Below are 27,286 nucleotides of genomic sequence, written 5' to 3' on the forward strand. Positions count from 1 at the left end.
CGGTTCTTCAAGGCCTAAAATCTACCTGTTTCATGAAACCTTTTCCACCTATGACAGACCACACAGGTCTGAATTCCTGAATTCCTGCTACACTGACACAGTATTAAACAATGGTTCAGCACTTAATTGTTGTCTATTTTATGAATGTTGCTTCTGTTACCACAAACAGAATGTAAACTGCTTGAGATGAGGATTTTATCTATATTTATCGGCATCCCCACAGGATCATGTACCTTGTTAAGTTAATCTTGCACATTGTAGGTATCCAATAAATATTGACATGGCAAACTGGATATGAGCTATTAAAACAAATAACAAAAATAACAACCTTTATAACTGCCTTTCTTCATCACTCCCCTCATAATCACCCTTACCAGCATCACAACTCTGCCTATCTTCATGAAAGCATGATGTACTGGGTGCTTATGAGGCATCAATGAATGACTGGCAAATCATCCAAATAACATTTTTTTCTTGATACATTGTCTTTATGAACATCTTTAATGACAAGAAATGAAATGCTTTGGTTCAAAGAAAAAAGTAGAAATGTAAAAATTAACTCCCTCAATACAGTATATGCTCCAAAATATGAGAAAAAATTTCCAATATACCCCAAGTTATAAAATGTGAAATTCCCAACAAGAGGCTTCAAAGTTATAGTGGCAATAAATACCACCAACTACTCATTCAATCCCTTAAGCAGAGTTACCACCATAGGGAAAAACAAATTAAGATGGTTTGTGTGAGGGAATTCAGTCATCAAAAACCCTTTGCAGGCAAAGAATTTAAATATAGGTTATACTTGTTCTCAATTAACACAAAAAATAAGTGAGGCTATGGATATATAACTAGAGATTCACTGCCAAAGTGAAGAAGAAAAAAGACAATAGTTTTAAGAATGGAATCGTTTTAAGATACTCACTACTAATAGTCAATAACACAATGGAAAGTAATTCAGACCATAGTCTAAATGATTTGAGCCATTCTTTTACTTTGGAAGTATATTAGAGATCTGGCCTTCTAAAAAGCAATCAATTCTCAGAAAGTGTGAAAAGAGACACTGCAAGAATACTCTAAAGGAGTTTTAAAACAATTTAAATGTGATGTATATTTCCTTATGTTCACAAATAATCAGTTTAAGACTGTCATTAACAACCTGATAAACAGAGACAAATGTTTTAAGTCATGACTTAAAAAATATTTCTTTAATTTTAAAACCATACTGATTAGCTAGAAAAAGGGGTATGGGAGAGGGACAATCATTTATTAAGTGCCTACCCTATGCTAGGCACTGGGCTAATAGCTTTACAAATTTTATCTCATTTGATCTAACTCGACTTTAAAGCTAGACCAGTGTGGATGGCTTGATTGCAAAGAGGAATGCGATAAAATAAGAATGACAACCTGGGGAATACTCCCTTTAACTCCTGTGTTACATATTATACAATGTATATGATGTATACAATCGTTTATACATTATTACATTATTAATACATTATTTCTAACAATTCAGCTAACACTAATTTTCTGCATTCTATCTGTAAAGTTCACAGAAATAGGAAAAGGATTATTGGATATCTTTAGCTCTTCCAGCTACATCCACAATACAGACAGAGCTTGACATCATATCTTGTTAAATGAGAAGTATAAGATGACCTCTATATTTCCCTACTATTCTTAGATTCCTGTTGGCCTCTAAACCTTCTCCCTCACTGTCATTTTAATGCATTCAGGTGTTCCCCCTTTCTTGTCAAATAGACAAATGCTGATAAAATTAACAATGTTATTTAGAATGTAGCCCAAGGCCCATCTCCTCATTAATAGTTTTCCCAATTGGGCTATTTTTGAAAGAAACATTAAATTTTAAGTTCCAGTTATCTTTGAAATTCCTCAGGAAACTAGCAATGTCTGTGCACCAGGGTAGGCACTTAATTAACCATGCTCCCTAACCAACTTTGGCCACTTGTATGTAATTAGGGGTGGGAATGGGACTGATCTTGTATCTTGGAACTGCATTTCAAGCAGCCTGGTTTGCACCACTGGATATACTGAAGTGTGTGAGTAACAACTATTGTAGGATTACAGATCTGGACCAAAAGGAACCACGGAGGTCCAACCCCTTCATTATATAAATGAAGAAAAAGTCCTAGAGAGGTTGAATGATTCAATGCCCAAAGTCACAAAAGTTAAGGAGCAGAAAATCCACTTTCTTGTCAGAGCAATCAAAGAAATTAAGGGAATCTAATACAACTTTCCAAAGTCTATAGCACCAACTCTGGGTTCAGGGTGAAAATGATCAGGGACGGCCCCTCCCCTCAGCACCAGAGCCCTGCTGGGTCTCCCCTCTCTCCTAGCAGTGGATTCCCCTCCCCCTTCCCCAGCTGTAGAGTCCCCGCCCCCCAGCTGTAGAGTCCCCGCCCCCCAGCTGAAGAGTCTCCGCCCCCCAGCTGTAGAGTCCCCGCCCCCAAGCTGTAGAGGCTGAGCTTTGGAAAGACAAGTTCACCCACTGCTCTCACAAGAAAGACCAGGACTTCTCAATCTTAAGAGGGCAAATTTCCTACTTGGTCATCACCAACCCGTCCCCTGACTCAGCCCTGGTTCCTCACGTCTCAAAAGTCCACACAGAAGTTCAGGCATTCCACTGAAAAGGGGTAAACTCCAACTACTACCGGCAAGCCCCGCTTTCACTCCCTCACTGGGAGGGGCTCCGGTTCCAAGTAACCAGAGTCTAAACCCAGCCACCCAATTAGGATAAGAGCCACTGGCCAGGCCAGCCAATCGCGGCCGACGGGCCAACTCTTCCTTGCGTGACGTCAGAAATAATTAAGTAGCGCGTCATCTCTACGTCAGTCCTTCGGCTCCCTGGCATCCAGTCTCCGAAGCGAAACTGAGGCCGCTAGAGGCTCCGCCCCACTCCGGGTGGAGCGCGGCCAATGGAGGAGGGCCTTGCAGTAGGAGAGCCAATGATAGGAGGCGGGAGGCGGTGACCAGGCTTGGGGGGCGGAAAGCAGTGGAAAGGGGCGGGACGCGGCGGCCGCGGGGCAGCGGGAGGGTTCAGTTGCGCTCAGTATATGACAGTACGTCAGCAGCGGGATGGCCGTAGCTGTGGTGGCGGCTGCAGGAGCCGGAGCAGCTGCGGCCGCAGTGGAGGCAACAGTAGCAGCAGCAGCGGCACCCGGGGGAGTTTAAGATGGCGGCGGGGGGGCCGGCGGCAGCGGGTCTGCGGGAGGAGCGGCGCTACGGTTTATCGTGCGGGAGGCTCGGCCAGGACAACATCACCGTGTTGCATGTGAAGCTCACCGAGACGGCGATCCGGGCGCTGGAGACGTACCAGACCCACAAGGTGAGAACCGAAGCCGAGCCGAGCCGGAGCCGGAGCCGGAGCCGGAGCCGAGCCGGAGCCGAGCCGAGCCGGAGCCGGAGCCGAGCCGGAGCCGGAGCCGGAGCCGGAGCCGAGCCGGAGCCGAGCCGGAGCCGGAGCCGGAGCCGGAGCCGAGCCGAGCCGAGCCGGAGCCGGAGCCGAGCCGGAGCCGAGCCGAGCCGGAGCCGGAGCCGGAGCCGGAGCCGGAGCCGGACCCGGAGCCGGAGCCGAGCCGGAGCCGAGCCGGAGCCGAGCCGAGCCGGAGCCGGAGCCGGAGCCGGAGCCGAGCCGGAGCCGGAGCCGGAGCCGGAGCCGAGCCGGAGCCGAGCCGAAGCCGGAGCCGGAGCCGGAGCCGAGCCGGAGCCGAGCCGGAGCCGGAGCCGGGCCGGGCTGCGGAGCGGAGTGGGCGCTCCTGCCCAGCTCTCGTCCGCTCCCGTCCTGTCCCGGCCGGTCCCGGCGGGGCAGTCACGGAGCGGGGGGCAGGCGCCGCCTCAGCCCCGGGAGGATTCTGTCCTCCCTCCCGGGGCCGTTCTCTCCGCCTCAGCCCCGGGAGGATTCTCTCAGTTCCGGACAGTCCCAGGCCGGCCGGCGGGCGGCGTCCGTCCTGGATGCATGCCCCTTCCGCGGGTGGCAGCTGGGCGGGGGCAGGGAGGCTCCCCCGAGTCCAAGCGGGGCTCCGAGGGCGGTCGCAACGCGTCCCTGAGGGGGAGAGGCTCAGACGGACCCGCCGCTCCCCGGGGAGCGGACAGCCCCCGGACACCCCGGCTAAAAGGAGAGAAAAACACTCGGGACAGAGTGGATACAGAGCCCGGGACCCGCCCGGCAGACCGGGGACGGAGGCGACAGCGGGAGAAGGGGCAGAGTCGGGACAGAGGCTCGGGGACAGCTGTCTGAAGGAGCAGTTGGGGGGGGGGGGGGCACTGAAACGCACACACAGACCCCATTGGGGGGTAACGGGGGTGGGGGGTAATTCAGAGGCACCCACCAAGTGGAGGTAGAATGAATGACACAGGGACACCCACCCGTATGGGAGAGGAGCGGCGGGGACCGAAGTGTGTGCGGGAGGAGCAGAGAGAGACTGATATCCAGACAGAAAACACCAAGGCCAGGGACATGTGCACACGGGAACGTGAATTGGGGTACAGGCTCAATAGAAGGCATAGAGACACCCCCAGGGAGGAAAACACACATGCATGGGAGCCATACATGGGAAGAGAGCGACTCATGAATTCACAAGTGGAAGTGCATACACATAGAGGAGAGGGACGTTGGCATAGAGTGAAAGGACAAGCACCGGGGGAGTCTAAAGGCTGAACAGATATTCAGGGATCTGGGAAAAGCCCCACCATAGTTGAGGACAGAGAAATATGGATCGAGAGGGATGCACAGATAAATGTGAACAGGCTCACAAAGTTACCCAGGATACTAATGGAAAGGTGAAAAGAAAAAATGCAGAGGAGAAACAGGCCAGATTCGGGGGCAGGATAGGCTCGGAGACAGACACGAAGCTAGAGAAGAATGCAGCCTGGCAGAGGAAGAGGATGAGAATGGGTTTAAGTATAGGAAAAGTGGACTTGGGGAGGAAAGAGGGATTATGGACAAAAACAAAGTCATGGGGGTGACAGTAAGGGCATGTAGAGGTGGGAGAGAAAGACTCAAGACAGACAGGTGTGGTTAAGAGGGGAAAAAAAGTCTCACAAGGAGAGAGATATGTACACCCTGAAAGAGATATGTACACCCTGAAAGATAGATAGAAAGAAACATACACACAACGTGAAGGGAAAAGAGTGGATACAGAGGATGACAAAGACTGACTTAGTTTTATCCTGAGAACAACCCTGACATATTGGGAGAGATGTGCTGTTTAGAGGGTAGCAGGATGATTAAGTGATTCAGAGTCTGTGCTGCCCTGCACCACCTCTGTGCCTCGGAGAAAGGAGACCCATTTATTTTCCCTACTTTTCTCTCTGGCATTCACTTATATGTTCCACTGCTTTCAATGTCTGGTTAGTATGGGGTTAAGATCAAGCAAATTCGAACCCAACAGCTTTCAGCTCTGGGCGTGGGTAGCAGGAAAAGTCTATCTTCCATCATCCTCGCTGAGAAGGGAAGGAAATCTCCCATCACCCCCTCTCCACAGTTAGCTTGCTCACTTGAGTCTTTGGATCAGTCTGGGGGTTAATATTAGCGGTGTTAGCTTTGGGCTTTTTCCATAAAGTTACTTTCCTCTTCCATCTGCTAACTGGTGGAATATGTGTACTCTTTGTGTAGGGACAGAGTGAGGTGTTAAGGAAAAATTTGTTGTTGTTTTTGGTTTTTTTGTCCCTTTATTTCTCTGTGCATGGGAGCCAGGTGGGATGGGTCAGACAGAAGATCCCTTTTCTCCCATCCACCAGGCTGGAGGAAAAACTGTTGCTGGTGCTGTACATAGTTCCTGGGTGCAGGAGGAGGAGGAGGAGGAGGGGGAAGGGAAGGGGAGGGGGAGGAAACCTGCTGACTTGGCATTTGCCACAGGACAAGGCCCAGCTCTGGGCTTAACCAGTTCCTATCCCAAGGCCAGACAGACCAGCGGTCAGTACAGCACCAACAGAACTTGTTAACATGCTTGGCAAAGCTATGAGTCAGGGTGAGGCTGCCTAGGCACTATGGATCAGAAGTGGGAAGAGTTTCAAGAGGTAGGGGAACTATCAGAAACTAGGGAGCTGCCACATTGACTTTTTTAAACCAGCTAATGGAAGGTTATTTCCCAATGCAGCCTCTTCCCATGCGATGTCTGACTAAATCAGACACAAAGTCTGAATCAGACACAAATTTATCTTAGAACTCACCCTGCATTAAAGTGCTTTTCCTCCTGACTAATAGTTTGATCCTAGTCAGCCAAATGATTGGTAGGGAAAAAGCAGCTACAGTCCTCTGCAGTCACTCCCAAAAAAGAAGTATACTGATCTATAAAAATATGCCAGTCTGGTTCTTATTTCACCCTGAGCCCTTGTTGGAATAAATTATAAAAACTTTAAGCTGCAGCTGTAATTGGGAATTGTACATATGTATCTGAATGTCGTGTAGGAGCAAAGAAGATTTAGGCCTGTGCTCACAGAAAAATTTGCTTCAGTTTCCCATATAAAATTTCCCTCACCCTTCCTGTGTTCTTCATTGTTAAAGAGATTGGTGCCAGAACAGCCAGCATCCCCCAAGTGACTTCAGGCTGGGCAAGGTTAAAGCTATTATTATTACTTCTCTCTGTCTGAGGTCTTTAAAGGGACAATACTTTCTAAGAGCCAGAAATTTCAGCATTGTAATTAATAGAACTTTCCCAAATTAAGCTTGTTCTTTGTCCATTTGAATTACTCTTCCAGGATAATCCATTTTGACTTGAAAATTGAGAGGCTTTGAGGAGATGAATTTAAAATCATTTGGGGGCTGTGAAATAGAAGAAATGAAAAGTTCTTAGTGGTAGTTGAGTGAACCTAAAAGAACTATGCAACGTAGAGTTCATGAAAATACTTGACTTTAATTAAAATTCTGAAATCTCTTATTTCTCAAATCACAATTCCTTACTACTTCAGAAGACATCTCAAACTAATTGATTTTAGTTATTTAAGTGCCCTCCTTTTTGTTGAAAAGAAGGATAATGCCACATGATTGTCAAATGTTTTTTCCTATGTAGTGTGATTTTTAAGTGTACAAATTAAGTCTATGAGTAAAAGCTGCAGTGAGAGATAATTTGTTTTATAAGAAATTTTCTAGTCAATTTGAATCTGGAAACAGTTTGAAACAGGTTATATGTGTGAGTGTGTTAACTTAAAAGGTTTTCATGACTTGCATTATGAACCAAACATGTTTGAGCAGATGAGTATGTGGATAATTTGCTGACATTAGCAAAGCTGACTTCTTAACTGCAGGTAAATGTAAGCTAGATAAAGAATAGGGCAAGTGAGACGTGAAATTTTTAAACATTTGCTGTCTGAATGTGCCAATATTTGGGGAAATGCATATTTTAATATAATTTTATCAGTTTTTCCTAACTACTTCCCCAGGAGCAGTATTGAATTTTAGTTAAATGGTTTGAATTAAGTGGTTTGTCAGTTACCATTAGTAAAAAATCATTTTGCAGTTTGAGTACTTAAACTGAAGATATAAAATCTTGTGCAAATTTTACTTTCATTTCACTGCCAATCTAATCAATTGAATATTGTTGTCTCTTGATGGAAATTTTTAAAGGCATTTGATTGATACTCAGTGAATGAATGAATGAAAAAGCATTTATTAAACTATGTGCAAAGCAATATTATTAATATGTCCATTTCCAGTTAATTATAGCATTTCTATTTAAAATCTTTTTAACTTTAAAGCTCCCTAAGCTATTTAATGTGTGTATATGACTGGGTGAAAGTTAATTTCTAGAAAGGAAGAATAATTATCACATTCATTAATTAGTATCCCATTCACACATTCTTTTGTAAAATCTAATAATTTTACATTTGAACAAAATTGTCTTGTATTTTTAGTACCTGGTAGTAAATAATGTACATATTCAAACATAAGCATTTAAAAATTCATAGTTTTAGGTTTTGCTTAGCATTAGGGCTTAAATCAATATTCTTAAGTACTAATATTTGTTGTCACAGAAGAAATTTTCAGAACTTAAACTAACAAAATGATTATCTGTGTAATATGTCTTGCTCATGACTTAATACATGTTTGAATCATACTTTACTTCACTGTAGAACCATTATACACTCTGAGTCCTAGATTATTTTAAATAAATTTCTTCAGTCTACTAGTTGATACCCTCACTATGTAGGTTTCCACAATAGGATTAATGGTCATTTAAGTATTCTAGTTAAGAGTTAGGATAAAGTAAAATCTCACCTTCTGCCAGAACTTTCTGGTCTCCCTAAATGCTAGCACCTTATGAGATTACTTTCAATTTTTCTTCCATGTGTCTTGTTTGAACACAGTTGTTTGCATAATTATGAGCGCCTTGTGGAAAGGGACTATTTTTTTCCTTTCTTTCTATCCCTAGCATTATCCCAGGCACATGATAGGATTGAATAAATTTGATAAATGCTTCTTGATTTGACTTAATGCTGTTTCTTGATTACCATCTTCTTCCCTCACTCCCATCAATATTCTGTTTCTAATTGTTATTAACATTTCTCAGTTTCCCTCCCATAAATATGATTTATACACAATTGACAAAATACATTTAACAAAAATCCCTCTTCACTTAAAGTAGCCAAGGTTGTCATTCAGTAAATCATGTATGTGGATTTTTAAATTTAAAATAATTTAAAATGCAAACCTTGATCTCAAGCTTTTTGACAAGCAAAATTAAAGATTTCATGCAGTAGAGAGTTCATAGGAATAGATCATTCAGTGATAACTAAAAGGTGATGATAAAAGAATTGTCTGAAAAGTTAGAGAACATGAAAGGAGAAAGTGGAAGGTGAAACATTATACATGTGTATACATGTATACACACATAAATACACACACATATGATTAGAAAGACATTTAAATCCTGAAATAATTATCAGTATGCTTAGTGACAACAACCCCAGGATCCAGCCTTTACATCTCTGTTTTTACTTTCAAAAATTAAAGAAGCAGTGTTCATACAGGCTTGTTAGATTGTGATCAGAGTCGAAGTTCCCAAAAGTTCTAAAATATAATTTTCAACTGTTGAGTCATTGGCATTATTTTGCAATAACCAGACTCTTCTCCTTATTTTACAAAGAGTACAGCCTGACCATTTCTTAGTTTTGGCTGGGTGTATTTGGAAACTAGGTATAAAAAAAAAAAAAAGATGTCACTGAAAGAGGATAGTATCCCAAGTGGTAAAGCATTTTAAATGACCTAATCTTTTTCCTTTTTTTGTATGTGTTGAAGTGATTTTTCAGAAAATTCCAATGCATTTTTTAAAAATATCATGCCTAGCTAAATTATTTTTGACTTAATTTCACCTAACCTTCTCCTTCAATTGTTTAAAAAAAATTTTTTTTTAAAAAGCAGGTAGCATTGTAACACAGTTCTAACTGGTTTTTCATGTCAAAATCACTGTTGGGAAATACGAAGCATAATCCAGGCCAGAGTTACTTTGGAAGGTTGTAGCTCTCTATTTTGCTTGGCTATGGAGGTATTACTTTCAATAGGTTATGTTAAACCTTCAGGAAGAACTGGTTCTAAGGATTCCACTGGCAACCTGGAAAGTACATACCTGGAACCCAGGAGACAGAATCCATGGTTGACATTTAAGGATGGGGGGGAAGGGGAGGACAGCACATTAAATAATGAGTACATAAATTATTTAAAACTTTATGTATCAAAATCCAGGACCTTAAACCCAGAAGTAATTGGTTGCTCCTGTTTGAATATAGAACATTTAGCCAGCATTTTCCAAACAAGAAGTTTGTTCTACTGGTACTGCAAGTAATTAAATTATTAATACAGACAAATAGGGTCATGCTTCAGCTTTCCTTATTGGAGAATGTGTCTGCTGTCAAACCATAAATGACCTTTAGATGACTGAAAGCAAATCTACAGATCTTGACTCTAGATTTTTACAATCCTTCCAGTGTTAAAGCTCAGAGATGTACACTAAATTTTTTCAGCTAAGTTAAAGGATGATTAGATAAGTGGTTTGTTTGGGTGAAGGTTTGAAAATTGATTTTTCTATCAAGAAAAATATCAGAATGTGAAATTAGAAGATTGTTATTTCTTAAGTCAAACTGAAAAGAAATCTTGAATGTAGTGGGTATTTTTTGTCTTTGCCTTTTTTTTCTCATAGCTAAGAGGATTTAGATTTTGAGATATGTGTTTTAAGTCCTTTTTTGATAGCTTTAATTGCATAACCTCTATAAATTATACATAGAACTTTGAGATTTCTGTTAATAGAAAAATTCTATTTTTGCTTGAAGACAGCCATTGTACTTCGTCATTCATGACTGTCATGAAGTTAAGTAACACTATTGTGATATGCACCCTTATTTATATTTTGAAGCTCCATTTCTAAGTCTAATAATTAAACTGTTGAAAAAAGGAAGTCATTTTTTTCCCTTGTCCTTCAATCTCTATTCTCCCATGTCTTTTGATTGTCTCAATTCCCTTTTAGTTTAATAATTTCTTTAAGGAAATTTAAAAACACACACTACTTGAGTACATAAAGCTTTCATTATACGTTTTTAAAAGTTAGAACAGTGCAGTTATCAACACTTGATTCATGGTTTGTTGAGGTAACCTGCCAGAAAATTTTTCTACTAAACAATGAACCTTGTTCACTGGATAGGGTCTGACCTGTCAAAGGAAGTTTGACAACAGAAAATCTATGCAAGAACAATCCAGTAGATTAAATTTTCCTCTAGGATGCACTTATTCACTTTGGGATCTAAATATTTATCTGGAGAAGACACTTTTACATGACTGCCTGTTAAAAAAAAATTTTCATTTCCACTGATGTTGCCTGTCAGCATTTTCTCCTGTGTGATAGAGGATTAAGTTACATATCTAGGCCAACAAAATAAGAGAAATAAAACCTCTACCTCTTGGCTTCCTTGAAGTCACAGCTAAAAATCTCACCTTCTGCATGAAGGCTTTCCCTATCCCTCTTAATCCTAACACCTCCTCTCTGTTGATAAGTTCCTATTTATCCTGTCTATAGTTTGTTTGCATGTTGTCCCGCTTGTTAAGACTGTGAGTGCCTCCAGAGAAGGGACTGTCTTTTGCTTTTCTTTGTATCCCTCAGTGTTTAGTGTGGTGCTTGTCACATAGTAGGCACTTAATTAAATGTTTATTGAATGACTGACCTTGGAACACATACTGTAAAAGGAGAGTTGAGTAATTTAATAGACATTTCTTGTTTCAATAAAAATATTAATGAGAAAGTGCTGGTATCAGATCTATAAAATATCCCATATCTTGAAAGAAAACAAGAATATTATTGAACCATAAATTTATTTGTTGTGTAGGACAGTTTCTTTGAAAGGCTTTTGGGTATCAGAATTATGAAGTTGACTATTATTTACGGTTTTAGTGATATGGGAATTGTTTGTGGTTTTTAACAAGTAATATAGACCTTTTTCCCCCCGTCTGTTTATTCTTAATATATATTTGCTGAATAAATGACTAGATCCTTTACAAATGGAAAATCCAGTTTTGTAGTATCTATATGTATATTGTTGAACTTTTCTTCTAAAATACCTAGGGGGTGGAAAACATCATTCTGTAGATCCAAGTTAGTGTTGGCATACTCATGGCTCAGTGTTAACTCTTAACATATGTTAAAACAATGCCAAGTTTTCTTTAGCTATCAGCAATCCAACTGCTTACAATATGTGTATAATATCAATGCAGATGTATTTTTGGAAGCTGAGTTCTATAGACCCTCCCTTAAGCTATGGAACCTTTCTAAGTTTTCAGTATAAAGCCATATGCCTTTTCATAAGCCTATATAGTGAGAGCTAGAAAGCGCTTTAGAAGTTACCTATTACAACCTCCTCATTTTACAAATGAACCAAGGCCTCGAGAGGTTAAGTAATTTGCCCAAGGTTATACAGGTAGAGAAATCACAGAGCCAGGATTCAGTCCTAGACTCCTGTCAAATTCAGCCTTCTTCCTACAGTACCATCTCACCTCTAAGCAAAACTTACTTTTACATTTTTCATTCTAAATCTTCAGCTCAGTTGGTCTTGATCATGGAAAACATAGTTCAGTTCCCTTTTATGAGGAACAGATAAATATAACAGATAAATTTATAAAGCAATGAAAAGGCCAAAGTGGATCTCTCTTGGGAAAAAAAAAGGCAAGGATGTTGTGCTCTAGCAGATACAAAGTAAAAGGTGATTCATAAGAATTCATTTTTTCTTTAGCCCACTGCTACAGATAAAAATTTCTCTTAAATTGAGCCATTTAAAATCCTAACATTGAAACAGTGCTTCTAATATCTTTGATGTTCTTAATGTTCAACCTATAATAAATATTCTTTTGCAATAGCTATTACTTAGTAGTATTCCTCCTCATAGAATGACGGTGTAATATAGTGGTAAAAGACTGGCCTTGGAGTTAGGAAAACCTGGGTTTGTCTTGTCTCTGATGCACAATAACTGTGTCCTGGTGGACAAGTCACTTAATTTTTCAGTGGCCCAGGCAACGAACTTTTTAAGACTTAAAAATTACAGTTGTCCATCTTGGATAGGGGATTAAAATCCTAATTCCAAAACAAATAAAAGTAACAAAAACCTTATTATTTTTGCTATATGGAACAGAGAATGGATCTTTTTTTTAACCCCCTTCTTACATCTTTAGGTTTGCTGTAATAACTAGCAATCAGTCAACTTGTTCTTTACCTGACAAACTGCATAATATCTTTACTTTAGTTGCTGAGTGTGATGCCTACGCATCTGCAGAGAAGAGTTATGATACATTTAGGTGACATAGTGGAATGCATGTTGGGCCTGGAATCAGGAAAACTGAGTTCACAATCCAGCTTCAGGCATTTAACTAGCTGTGTGACCCTGGGCAAGTCATTTTACCTCTGACTCAGTTTCTGTCACCTAAAAAATGGGAATAATAATAGTAACTACCTCCCAGAATTGTTGTGAAGATAAAATAAGATATGTAAAGGACTTTGCAAACTCTAAAACGTTATCTAAATACTAGTTGTTGCTGCTGCTGGATAGTATGATTTTCTGACCCTTTGAAGGGGGTATTTAATAAGAGTTTAGTATAAAGAAACTTATTACCCTGCCAGAATCTGGATTCTCTGTAGGTTTAGTATCTATTTTGTCACTATTTTCACCTCTCCTCCCATGAACCCAGGAAAATAAAGGTTGGTTGTATTTGATTTCACCACAAGGCTGTCGAGTTGTAAGGCTGTTGGGTGTTTTATCATAGCATTTCCTCTCACTGCCTACCCTTGTCCCTAGGCATACTTCCCCAACTAGATATTTAACTACATTGACCTTTAAAATAAAATATTTTTTTAAAGTATTGTCTTTAAATAGTATAGTAGACTTCTTAGGGAGGGAACATGATATTTTCTGCTAAAATGTAGGAAACTATATTGTAACAGCCAGTGCAGCAGTGAAAAGTATCATTACACTAAACTTTAAGGCTTTTTTTTTCTGTGTGGCAAGGGAAAGAAGTTCTTTGCCATCTATCTTTTAGTCTTTTGGATGCAGAAAAAGGAAAAGACTAGCCAGTGATGATGATGGTTTGTATAGATTAAACCTCTTTTAAAATTATCATGTGAAATGCATACATCTACAATAGAGAAGGAATGTAATCACAAAATAGCAGGTTACATTCCTTTGTCATGAAAGTGAAATGGGGGCAGGGGGGAGAAAAAAATCAACAGATTGGCCGTGCCTCAAAATATAGAACTCATTCTGCTCTTAAGATTCACCTGCTCTTTACTGAGAAGAGGAAAACCTGCTGAATTCATGATTGGTTCTCAAACACCAAATTTCCATAGACAAAGTTTGGGAAACATTTGACCCAGTCTTAAGATGAATCAAGGACCACAAAGTTTGTTACTTTGTGTCACAGCAATAGCATTGGAATAGGTGGAAGTGTCCTAAATCAGTATGAAGTTGCTTCTCTGCATAAAATCATGGTAGCTGGAGGCAACCTAGAAACTTGCTGAATTGAAAGGGGAAGCCTGCTGGGAATTCTCAGCAAGACAGAACCAAATTATCCCAGAATTGGAAGGTGCTTCCTAATCGAACTCCTGCCTAAGCAAAAATTGCCTCTAAATCATCCTGAACAAATAGGAATTTAATGCCATTTGAAGACATGGAACTCCTTTCCACTTTTTGTGCAGTCACAGAAAGTTCATGCATTTTTTTCATACAAACAGTTGTCTAGCTTAGGGTCTAGATGGGTGGCACAGTGGATGGAGCTCTGGAGCTGGAGTCAAAAGAACATGAGTTCAAATCTGATCTGATCAGATCTGATCAAATCAAATCTCAGATACTTAACCAACTTTACTTGGGCAACTCACTTAACCCTGATTGCTTCAGTTTCCACATCTGTAAAATGAGCTGGAGAAGGAAATGACAAACCACTCTAGTTAATCTTTGCCAAGAAAATCCCAAATGGGGTCATGGAAAGTCAGACATCCTGAAACAACTCAACAACAAAATTGTCTAGCTTTGCCTCCTCTATCCTATACCTTTGCAGTTTTTAAAAATCCAAGTACAGAATCTAGTCTTACTCATTTTCACCTTATTTCAGTCTGTTATTCTAGCTAGACATCAATAAAAACAATTGAATAAATACATAACATGAGGGGCACTATTTTAACCCAAACTCCCTAATTTTTAACAAAACAATTCATAACACAAGCAAATGTTTTTTTGTCTTGTATCCTTTTGGCTCTGTCCAAAATTATATGACCTTTTGGCCTTGTTTTTCCTTTGCAGATTTTTATAAGTAAATGACATCTGTGCTTTCATCCAAGTTCTTAATACAAATACAAATATTTTAATACAAATATTGAACAGCCTGTTAAGGAGTTAAGTAAGGATAGATCTGTAGGACAGAGCACTAGAGAACTTCAAAGCTGAAATCAATCCAATTACTTTTTTAAATTACTTTTTAATTTTGAATGTAAACACCAAAAAAGGGTATTTCCACATACAGAACAAAAAGAATTGAATGTTAAACTTTGAATTTCCATTTTATACCAGTTAAGTATTTTTAAAAGCATGTAATAAATTCCACATATCGCTTTCAAAATTGTCTTGTGTGTCTTTGCTTCCTTCTGAACAATCCTCTGGTTCTCTGTGCATTTGAAAAAAATGTCTCAATGGAACCTGACTCCTCTCTTTTCTCCTAACCTATCCCCTATTGAAAACCCAAGAAAGGGGAGGGGAAAAAGCCCATTGTAACAAATAAGCATAGTCAAGTAAAACAAATCCACATAGTAGCCATCTGACACACACATCTCTGTGTGTCAGAAGGTGGGTAACGTGTTAGCCTGTAGTTCCTCTGGAGATAGTTATTCATTGCCTTGATGAAAGTTCATAACTGCAGTTGTTTTTCTTTGCAATGTTGTTATGCTTGCACAATCTCTTGCTTCTGCTCACTTCCCTTTGCATGGGTTCATACTCCCTATGATTCTCAGAAGTCATGTTTTTCATAGTTTCCTATGGCTCAATAGTATTCCATTGAATTCACATATCACAGTTTGTTCACATTCCCCAACTGATGAACAACCTTCACATTCTAGTTCTTTGCTTTTCTTCTGTTTTAATTTCTCCATCAGGATCAAAGCATTTTATTCTGCTCTTGACTTACGAAGAGAAAGTGGTAACTTTCCTGTTATCCAAATAATGAACTCTCTGAAAACTAGAATAGATTAAAGAGACTCTGAGACATAAATTCATACATTCTTCTTCCACTTCTTTGCTTTATAGCTTTCATTTCGTTTTTTTCTGTCAGTTCGTTTCTTGTAAGTACTTGTGTAGTTCTTATGAAACATGCATTTTTTTCCCCTTAGGTCTCTGCTTACAGTCATTGGAGAGTGACTTTCCTTTTGAAGGAGCTCTACATTTTTTTTATTGTATACTGGTCAGTGTCTTCTTTGATTTTTTTTCATCTCTCCGGCTTTATTTCCTACACTAGGGCTTCATGCCAGGAACAGGCTCTGCCTAGTGCGTTGCTCTTTGGGCGGGGTGGTCAGGCTGGCTTAGTAGTTTTGCCCTGTGTCACCTGAGTTCCTGGACTGAAGATCTCTTTCCTGGGTTAGGCTTGCCTACTCCTTCATCTTTGAGATTTAGAGCATTGACTCTTCAGGGCCTTCTGGGGTCTGTCAGGACAAGTGACAAGGGATCTCTCGGTTGTCCTGCCGAGAGTTATGTTCACTGTTGCCCTCCAGGGCTCCTAAGGGCCCCTTGGTAGGTTTACAGCCACCCTGGGACTTTCTGGGAAAGCCCTTCTCTCTTGCTTCCTCAAGACAGAAAGCCCTGCAGGCTGTGAATGTCTGTGGCCCTTCTCTGGTCAGCTGGGAAGCTGGAGCTTATATATCTGTGGCACTAGCTTTGCTGATGATACTTTCTGGATGGAAAAAGTCACCTACTGCTCTGTACTTTCTCATTGGTTTTCTTGGTCATTGTTCAGTCTAGTGAGAATTTCAGGGTTTTGCTGAAGTAAATAGGGAAGCTATGTAGCCCACCTCAGTTCGGGCAGCTGTCTTGGCCAGAAGTCTTCCAACCTATTATTTACTCATTTTTGGATCTCATCATTTCAACCAGTTCATTTTGATTTATTTTATTGCTGTATTTTGTACTTATAGCACTTTTGTTTACAAAATATATGCTTTCTTCCTTACCACTCCTAGAGAATTTTCCCTTATAAGAAGGAAAAGGAGTGGAGGAGCAGGGAACAGAACGGCTCGGCAAACCAATTAAAATACATCAGCCACGTCCGACAGTATTTACAGTGCACCAAGCTCTCAGTCCTCCACCTCTGCAAAGAAAGGAAGGAAGTGATTTTTCTCTTCTCTGGGTCAAACTTGATTATTATAATTAGGCAGTTCTCAAAAAAACCAAATATTTGTTAAGAGCCATGGATTTGTGATTTCACAGTTGTCAGTGGCCCCTCCAGGAGAGCAGATTCTTGTCAGTGTCATTCAGTCAATAAGCATTTGTGGAACACTTACTGTGTATCAGCACTGGGCTAAACGCTAGTGATGTAAAGGAAAGCTAACGATAACCCCTCCTTCCAAAGAGCTCATCATCTGGTAGGGGAGACATCATGGAAACAACTATGTACAAGCAAGGTGAACGTAATCAAGAAAAGCAAAGGACTAGCATTATCAGAGATTAGGAAAGGTTCCTTGTAAAAGGTAGGATTTTATCTGTGACTTGGTCAAAGCTAGACAGGAGAGGTGAGAAGGGAGAGAATTCCAATGAAAATGCTTGGAGTTGGGATATAGTGTCCTGGGCAAGGCACCTCTGGAGGCCCATGTTCTCCCAGAAGTTCACTACTGGTTCAGCCGCCATTCTGAGTGAGGCCTTCCTCTCTCTTGACCCCAAGAGGCTACCAGTAGAATAGAGGTGGTCCATCAGGTGTTCTTGCTCTTGCTGTATCAACCAGCCAATCATCTTTTTTGTTTATACATCTCTGTGGCAACACCCTTTACAAGACTTATTAATTTACAGTCCTTCATAATTCATCAGAGACCATTCAAATGCTCCATGTGCCTCTCCACTATCCCCTCAGCTCCTGTGACTTTAACTGTCATCTATCTCCATGCACATGACTCAGCTTCAGATACACGGCCCCTGTCTTTTCCCCGATCTTCAGCCCTGCATTACTGCTTACTTCTTGGACATATCAAACTGAATGTCCCAAAGACATTTTAACCTCAACATGTCCAAAACTGAACACCATAAGTTTTCCCCAAATCCCTCCATCTTTGCTATTTTGTTGAAAGGCACCGCCATCTTTCTAGTTTTTCAGGTTAGTAACTAGGTTCCTCATTCTCCTTCATCCCTCATATCCAATTAGTTGCCAAATCTGGCTGTTTCTAGCTCTTCCATGTCACCTATTCTGTCCACTCACACAGTTCCCACCTTAATTTAAGCCTGTACTACCTCTTACTAGGTTACTGCAATAGCCTCTGAATGAGTCTCGCTGCCTCAAGTCTCTCCCTACTCTAGTCCATCCTACATACTGCTGCCATGATGATTTTCCTTAAGCACAGATCTTTCCACATGACTACCCTACTCAAGTAAGCTCCATTGATTTCCTATTTCCTCTATGATCAAATAAAAATTCCCCTGTTTAGCTGTCAAAGCCCTGCATAATCCTGGTCCTTTGGCACTCTACTTTCCCAACTGCATTAGATAATACTTCTTCACCCTGACAGTGAAGGAGTCAAACTGGCCTGCCCTTCTGTTCTCAGTCCTAATGCTCTCATCTCTGACCTTTATCCTATGCCTCTCCCTCATAAAAGTCTTTCACTTGCTATAAGATATACTTTTAAGCACCATCTTCTACATGAAGCCTCTCCTAATTCCTCCTAACTGCCAGCACCCTCTCCAGCTGCCTTGTATGTATATATACCTTCTATTATATTGTTTATCTCTATATTTTGTAAATATACCTTGTGTATTTTATATGTATGTGTATATATGCTACATGCATTTTTATACATCCTTGTCTCTTTAAAATATAAGCTCTTTGTGTGTAGGGATTGTTTTAGTTTTTGTATTTGTATCCCCAGCACCTAGCACATTGCATGGGACATAGTAGGAATTTCATAAATGCTTGCTGTTTGATTAATGCTCATTTTCAGTTCTTTGGAGTTAGTTATATAGAAAGCTCTAATACTATAAAATATTTTGCATTTTGTATGAGGTGGAATGGATGGGGCTGGACCTATGATTGCACTAGAACTTCCACTGAGGAAATTCCCTCTGCCAGTTCAAATCAGCACCTTTGCCGTTTATAGCTTTTGAGAGTAGCCTGGGACTCAAAATTTAGTACTTGTGTCAGAGGTGTGACTTGAACCCAAGACTTCCTGACTCCAGAGGAGGCTTTCTGTGCTTCCCACTCCTACGCCCCAGCACTGTTGCCTACTCCTTCTGACTGTAAGAGGTTGAGGAACATTTATAACAAGTCCATAACATTTCATTTATCATGTAATTGGAACATTTGACAAAAGGAGTTTCCTTAGGTCTAATTTGCAATTCAGTTTCTTGTCTGACTTGTAGATAGATAGATATAAGACTTGTGTTTTTTTCCCTTATGCTAAATCCTGCAAAACTACTTTTACCTTTGAAAGTATTACTCGGTGCAGATATTTAGGTATAGTTTGACAGTTTAAATGCTTTGTTAATATTTAACTAATTTTCAGTGTAAATTTCCTCTGTAGTTTCATCATTTTGAAATATGCCATTTCCTTCTGGCCAATTAAATGTGCATAAAATTAATTTGTCTTTCTTTATCTTACGGCCACTACAGTTAAGTCATGTTTGTTTAGATTTAGCCTAGAAACCTAAAAATATTCTTAACCAGTAAGTTTACTATAATCGTGTTCATTCTTGAGACTTCACTAGTCTTAATATCTGTCCCTTCAGTATGGAGAGCTTTTAGATAATATAAAACATGCTATGAAGTGTTCTGCTTGTCTCTTCCTGTTGCATTTTTTATGGCATTCAAGAGCTGCAATGCAGGATTGTACATAGAGCCTGGAATTAGAATTTAAAACAGTATATTATTTGAGGCTATTTTAAGTCATTCTGCTTATAGATATATTCTGCTTGTTAGCTTTTTACTAAAGAACTTGTATTCTGGCATACTTGAATTTATATGCAAGGTTCCTTTATTAGTTGTGAGATTTTCAGTTTTTCAGTGAAAGAATGAGAATACAATCCCTTAGAAGTGTGTTCCATTACAGTGGGCCATTCCTTATCACTAGAATTACATTTAGTGACAGAGATGTGCTTCTTGGAGATTTCTTTTTTTCTATGTCAAAGTGTTTTAACTCCACAAGAGAAAAATTGTAATGATTATGTAAAAACTGTCTTTCTTTAGAATCAAAATACCAAAATGATGATGAAAAGGTTCTTTTCTCCATCTTTCTATTTCTGTACTGAACCATTCTGGAAAGATAACTGCCTTTTTACAAATTTCTAGGGAAAGCATTCTGTTGGCTCACAGTCCTAAAATTCATGTATTCAGCAACTATATTTTAAGCAGCTGCTGTGTTTTGAGGACAATATATTAGGTAGCCATAGAAATGGAAGACACAGTACCTGCCTTCTAGGAGCTTCCATTATCACTAGAGAGCCAAGTCACTCATTATGGAAGAACTTACAGAGCAGTAATAAGGAGCAGTGCTAATAGCTGACATTTGTATAGCACTTTAAGAGCTTTGGAAAACATTTAACAGGCATTATTTAATTCGATTCTCACAATCACCCTGTAAGTTAAGTACTCTAGGTATTTTACATATGAAGGAACTAAGGCTAAATAAGAGAAGTAAAATGATTTGTCAGGCAAATAACTAGTGAATGTTGAAAGCAGAGATTTCTAAGTCTTCTGATTCCAAGTCCTGGGTTTATTCCATTTCACCAATCTGTCTCTCTAGTGCTTAGCATAACATTATAGTTAAGTGTCTTGGAACTAGAAGCTAGGCAGTGATCAGCATGGGGTATGTATAATCTGGGAAGTTTTCTTAGATTCTTTCTTAGAATCAATCAAATATTGATTTGAGTTATGAGGGAATTGAGTGATCAAGCTGGACTGACCAAGAGGGCTCAGGAACTCTTCTGGCAAAGGGGAACAGCATGGGACAAAAGCAAAGGAAAACAAATCACTTCACCTTTGGGAGACTGTTTCATCTGTGAAATGAAGGGGTTGAGGTCTCTTCCAGTTCTAAAATAAATGATCCTGTGAACCCAGTTTTTCAATATAATCCTTCATTTTCCCTGCCCCCCTTTGTAATGTATAGGAGTTACCCTTCTTCATTACCAGAGCTTAGTGCAGGCCATCATCACCTTACACCAGGATCTCTGCAGCAGTAGTCCAAAATGATCAACAGTTTCTTCCAATATATAGTTTGTCTAGTTTTATCTTCTGAAAGCACCCCATTCGAGAAGTTGCCTATTGTCTGTTTCATTTAATTTAGATTCCCTTACCCAATTTTCAGAACTTTCTATAATTTTGCCTCCATTCTACCTATCAATTTATTTCCCTTTATTTCCCATTATTTCCAAATTCAGAATTGTTTCTTTCTGGTACACATCATACCCATCCTGTCCCCTGTGGTCATTATACTCATTCTTGACTTGATTTTGCTCATGCTATATCCCTCAGTTCCTTCTTCTTTCTTGTAGCCTGCCTTAGCGAGTCTGTCCTACTTGCTCTGTTCTCTCGTTTTTCAGAATCACTATTTGTATAACTGGTGCACAGCTTAATACCCCATTGTTCTATATCATAAACTGCTCAGGGCCAGGGAATCATGTCTTATATTTGTGTATCTCTCATAGTACTTGATATGGTGTTGAGTCTAAGTATTAATACATTATTGATTGATGTGGGGATTGAAGGAGAAATAAGGCCAAAAATAAGTCTGAAGTTGTGAGTCCATGAGACCAGGATGCTCATGGTTGTCCCTGGTAAAAATAGAGAAAGGGTTCCTCTTTTGATGGAGGGTGAGAGGGAAGAAAGTAAATTTTCAACATTTCATATAAGGAGAAATTAGAGTGTACTTCCAGAGATGTCTTTTAGGCATTTGGAGTCATAAGATGAGAGAGGGAAGAGAATCAGAATGGAGGTGCAGATTTGGGGGAAGTTATTTAAAGGTAGTAGCTAAAACTGTAAGAGTAATGAGCTTCCTGATGAAACAAATATAGAATGAGGAGAAGAGGACCAAGGAGAGGCGTTCTGAGATAACTACAATTAAGGACTGGAGAAAGAAGAAGAGGCAGAGGCAGAAGAAAAGCACATTAAGGGTGTGGGGTCAAATGCCAAGAAACAAGACAGGTTCAAAAAGAAAGTGTCAAGATTACCTAATAGCCACAACAGCAATAATCGCTAACATTTCTATAGGGCTCTGAGGTTTGCAAAGCACTCACATGTTACCTCATTTGATCCTTACAATAAGCTTGTGAGAGAAGTGCTATAATTATCATTCCCATTTTACAGATGAAGAAACTGAGGATGAGAAGGTAAGTGACTTGTCTAGGGTCAATCAGCTACTAAGCGTCTGAGGCAGAATTTTAACTCTGGTCTTCCTGACTTCCACATCCTACCACCCACGTAGCCAGCTCCCTGTGTGGATTAGGAGCAATAACCTTTCTACATGGAAGATTAAGAATATGAGAAGTGATGAGGTCATTGTGTGGCTTTAGAGAGCAGTTTGAATGGAATGGTGAAGTCCGAGGCAGGCAGGGATAGACCACCTCAGTTCTGGCAGTTTAACTGTGAAAGACAGCAGAAGAAATTGGATGAATGGATGGATAGATAAATGGATAACCTGCAGTTAATAGTTTTACACCCATAGCTCCAAAACCAACAAATGAATTTACCTGTTAAGAAGTTTGGTTTTTGTTGATAAGCCTACAAGTAGCAATTATGTTCATAATTTTATTTTCAACTTCAGACACTTAACTGTGTGACTCTGAGCAAGTCATTTACTCTTTTTGCCTCAGTTTCTTTGTATGTAAAGTAGGAATAATTATAACAACCTCCCAAGGTGGTTTAAGGACCAAATGAGACAGTAATTGCAAAGTGCTTAGCACAGTGACTGGCACAGAGTAAGCACTGTATAAATATGATTTATTATCATTATTATTATTATAGTACCTAGGCATGTAATATTATTCCGGAAAGCTTTATTTTTGTCCATTTTCATGAATTACAGATAGATGTTTCTCTTTAGTTGTTGTATAAAGATAATATCCCTTTGAATCAGGGGCTTCTAATTTACCTATATCTATTTAACTAACTGTCACTCCCATATTACTGATATTACAGTGTGAAGAAAATTTTTATAAACTGTAAATTTAAAAAAAAAACAAAGAGAAAGAACATAGAAGTGTTTGTGCATGCTTATATATTTTTATCTGTGCCATAACAAGAAATTGTATTCAGTATTCTTGTTATTCTACATTGAGTATGAGGTATAGATTCACTCCATGGGATAGATGTGTTCAATTCAACAAACCCAGATTGAGTACAACCAGCTTAGTGTTTGACAGTGTTTGTTGAGTGACTGAATACTCCTGGATTCTAAAACTCAATTTACAACCTAGATTGGGGGATGTGGGAAGGTACAAAAAAAGTGAAAGGAAAATAAATGTTTTTAAAACTAAAATTTTGGAAGATGCATTTATCTCCTCCCTGCCAAAAATGGTCCTAAGATAGATCATATTTAAAAATGAAACAAATCTTTTAAAGTTACATATTTAAAAGTAAAATTACTTTCTGACCAACTATTCAACTCAAATTACAAAGGACACAAACAAGTTTTATAATAAAACTGAAAATCTTATACCAGAAAATATATTCTTTTGGAGCTAGATTGTTGGGAAGAAATACACCTAAATACCCCATATACTAAGCTGGCCCTTGGTTTCATCTCTGGTAAAATGGAAAAGGAGGTGGTGGTACAGAGTCTTCACCAAATGTTCTGAAACATTTTAGTTACTTAATTTATACCAGCGAACTGCATTTCTGTATTTCTCTTTGGTTTCTCTTTTCCCCCCCCAGTCTTAAAATTTTTGAGAAACTGAGCAAGAATATATACTTTTACGGCATGTAATCAACAAATTCAGTCCGTATGGGGAGAACATTTAAAAATGGGAACTTTTTTAGGTTTTATAGTTCAAGCAACATTATATCTTTTATCATGTAACCTTAGTCTCATAATTCTGTTAAAAGTAAGATAATTATATTTTTTTTGTGAGACATAACCTCACCAAGTTTGCAAAGGATTTGAAGTTTTTAAGAGATTATTACTATGTTACTCTAACATAGGTTAAGCTAATTGATGTGGTTTTTTTGTCTTTTTTTTAAATAGAATTTAACTCCTTCCAGACCTTCAATTCAGTTTCAAGGACTCCAAGGGGTGAGTATTCTTTCTCTTTCATAATTTTTCAGGAAAGTGTCTTTTAAAAATTTTGCCTTTTATGTTCAAATTTCTAATCTGTTGTTTTCACCTGTTCCTCTTACAATCAGTGATAACTAAGGGTACTAGGTATCCTAAGCTCATGGTTTGGTTTGATAAGCACTTAGGCTGTTCGTCCTTTGTGAATTTGAAGTAAGAAAGTAGATATACGTAACTAAAGTGTAAATTACTAAAATAATTTTAATAGAGCAAGACATGAATTACTTTCACTATTTTTATAGACTGTATAACTGATCATATAATATTCTAGCTCCATTTGATGATACCCTAAGAAATTAACAATTATAAGGAAAACATAAATACCAATGTTTTTAAATGGAAAAAAAATCCAATTTATCAGAATTCAATATTGGAAGAACTTTTTAGTATTTGGAGATGCGTAAAATGGAATGAGTTTCCTTTTTAATTAGTGAGATCCCTGTCACTGGAATTATTCAAGCAACAGTTAGCTGACTGACCAACCAACCACTTTTCAGGAATGTTGTAGAAGGTACTCTTACAATTAGAAAGAGTTGGTCTATACTATGATACTGTGCTTTACTCTAAAGAATTAAAAACAAACAACCTATGGCTCTCTAATTGCCAGTATTGAGTGTAATATGGCAAAATTTCAAAATGTATTTAAAGTGTATAAGTATAATATGTGAATAGAAAATTAAGATTTTCTTATACATATAGTAGTAGCAGGTTTAAAGAATATAGCAGTTTTCTATGTTCAGTTTATTGCTTCACTTAGCTACATAAAAAATGACAGAAACTCCAGACATAGGATATTCATTACAGAGAAACCTGTAATTAAAATTGATGATATATATACATATAAATTAAAGAAATCAAATATAAGTAATATTAATTTTATAGAAAAGCAGATAGGTTCATTTTCTGTATATACCACACGAATACAAATCCCTTCCCTTATATGTCTGTCTTAAGCATTGATTATGTTATGTGTTTTTTTTTAAATACATACATTTCTGGAAGTTAGTTTTCTTGCCAAAGAGGAAAAGGAGTTGAAGAAAAAACTTTTGATTTGGTGATACTTATACATATTATTGTTTCTGTTGCCCCCCCCCCCCCTTTTAGCTATATAAAGGGAATGTGCTTTTGGTTTGGTTTTTTTTTTATTTTTAGTTTGAAAAATAAAGTTCTATACACCTTTTTATTATTTTAATAATTCCAGGGACCAAGAAATATCATGCTACCCATTCACATCAGTTCTTAAGAAATAAGTTATAGGAGCTCCCCCGCCCCTTTTCCCTTAAATCTGTGTTGTAACAGATTTTTATATTCTTCTTTAGTAAAAATCTTCACATCCGTTAGGGCTGAGCCATGTACATGGGAGCATTTCTCTAACGGACACCCCACAAATGAGATGTAAGATGAAGCAGTTTTCTAGGTTGGATTTTGCTCTGGAAGAGGCATTGTACTGCTCGGCCCCATTGCACAGTGATAATGGAGTCATTTTAAAAGTTTTACAATCGAGGAGTTTAGGGCTTGAAAAGGACCTTAGAGATATGGTGTAACTCCTTTCTTTGCAGATATGGAAACCAAAGAATTTGTGGAAGGTTGCACAAAGTAGTAAGCATGAGCAGAATTCAGACCTTGGTTCTTGGACCGAATCTGGGACTCTGATAACATTCATTGGTTTAGAAGAATTTCTTTTTGATATGTGAATCTTTACGGCATCCTTAACTCTTTCATAGGGATAAAATTCTAGACTTTCTGAGGATTTTCACCAGCACACTAGGGAGGAGGTGAGAAATGAGAGTCAGAGCCTACTCTACTTGCCCCTCCTTTGCAGACACATGACCATATCTCAGGCCTCTTTGTCCATTTTTCTTTTCCTCTCTCCTCCCAGTTGGGGAGGGGACACAATTGGTCAGAGGGATACCAAGTTAGAGTCAACCATACTGACCTGGGGGGAGGAAGGAAGGCTGAGGTTTGTAGCATTCCAAATTAGTCCTTATAGTTTAATTTAACCATTAGTAACTCAGGCATTGTGAAGGAGCTTGACTCTTTGTGAAACACTGGCTGCCTCCAAGCCCTGGGCAGAATTACAAAGTTTATCTTGGGAATCATTCCAACTGCCTTTCAGAACTTTTCTCCTTCATCCTGAGGATTGGAGAATTAAGGATAAAGAAGATCCGCAAGCAGGTGTATCTGACTTTTGGTCTTGCTTATTTGGAGCTCACACCTTCTTCCCCCTTCTACTCCCCCGTTACCTCCCCCTACCTCCACCCCTCCACTCACTTTAACTAGTTCAGCTGGTAACAATGTGAATTCAGATTTGTTTAGTAACATGTACCCACCCACCCCTTCCTCCCTTTAGTGGAGCTGTCTGTACTACTTGAGGGCTCAGTAAAAATAGATTCATTGCTGGGAAGATAGTTTTGGTTGACAAAACCCACAGCAAATTTGTGAAACAATAAATGTAAGTCTCCTGCGTTTCATTTTTATCTTAGAGACTCTGGTAATAAAATAAACTAGTATAAACCTTCCTGAAGGAATATCTGCTTATGAAGTTTTCATGTGTGATAAGTAGACCTTTTTTTGGTAGGGGAGGGGTACCCAAACCCCTCATTTCATCAGTATAGAAAATCTTCAGTTTGAAAATATTCTCCTCTAATGAAGAATTAGTTTGTTCGTCATAGTCTCAGCCTATGCCACTGAGTAGTTAAGGGACTTGCTCAAGGACACAGAGATATTATATATCGGGAACAAGAGTTGAACCCAGGTCGTCTTGACTACATGTATGACTATACTATACTATACCATATATGACTATACAATGCCATGCTATATAGATGAAACTTAAAAACTTGATGGTTTCTGTAAATTTATATTTGCACCCTGTGTTTTTTCCTCTGAAGGAAATTTTCAGAAGCTCTTTCAGTAAGGTGGTTGAGACATTTCTGAGATATTCATACCTCTTCCTTGAAGGGATTCAGCAGTATTATTTACAATGTTACATTCCTTAGGTGTTAGCATTGGTTTAAAATCTTCATTAATTGTCGTGCCTATTTAGTTTATAGGCCTATTCAAAAATGAATTGAAATGTTGTTAAAATTCCAGTGGCATCTTAAAGCTGAATGTTCACCTCTCTTCTGTTGTACCTGCTGAGACCTGTGCTGAATCCTTCATGGTACAGGTTTTTTCCCTCTTGCTCGTCATGCCATTGTTTTTTAGTAATATCTTTTGGAGATCAGCATTTTCCATTTTGTACAAATGAACCTTCAGTTTGGCTCTCAAGTGTATTTCACTTTTGTGTCTGAACATGTTCAAGT

At 39.0% G+C, this 27,286-nt stretch overlaps 1 protein-coding gene and 1 long non-coding RNA gene across 2 annotated transcripts in view; one reads left to right on the forward strand and one right to left on the reverse strand.

Moving 5' to 3' along the window:
- Window positions 1-2,719, reverse strand: part of LOC140501929 (uncharacterized) — an 85,935-nt gene extending 83,216 nt beyond the window's left edge. Inside the window, exon 1 of the long non-coding RNA XR_011966438.1 lies at window positions 2,607-2,719. This is a non-coding gene — a long non-coding RNA (uncharacterized lncRNA). The remainder of the gene's footprint in view (window positions 1-2,606) is intronic.
- Window positions 2,720-2,912: 193 nt separating this feature from the next.
- Window positions 2,913-27,286, forward strand: part of ELL2 (elongation factor for RNA polymerase II 2) — a 93,009-nt gene continuing 68,635 nt past the window's right edge. Inside the window, exons 1-2 of the mRNA XM_072606066.1 lie at window positions 2,913-3,343; window positions 23,895-23,942. Coding sequence (XP_072462167.1) covers window positions 3,191-3,343; window positions 23,895-23,942 — 201 coding nt within the window. The 5' untranslated portion in view covers window positions 2,913-3,190. The remainder of the gene's footprint in view (window positions 3,344-23,894; window positions 23,943-27,286) is intronic.

Source organism: Notamacropus eugenii, chromosome 4 (genome assembly GCF_028372415.1).
Source record: "Notamacropus eugenii isolate mMacEug1 chromosome 4, mMacEug1.pri_v2, whole genome shotgun sequence".
Classification (NCBI taxonomy): Eukaryota; Metazoa; Chordata; class Mammalia; order Diprotodontia; family Macropodidae; genus Notamacropus; species Notamacropus eugenii.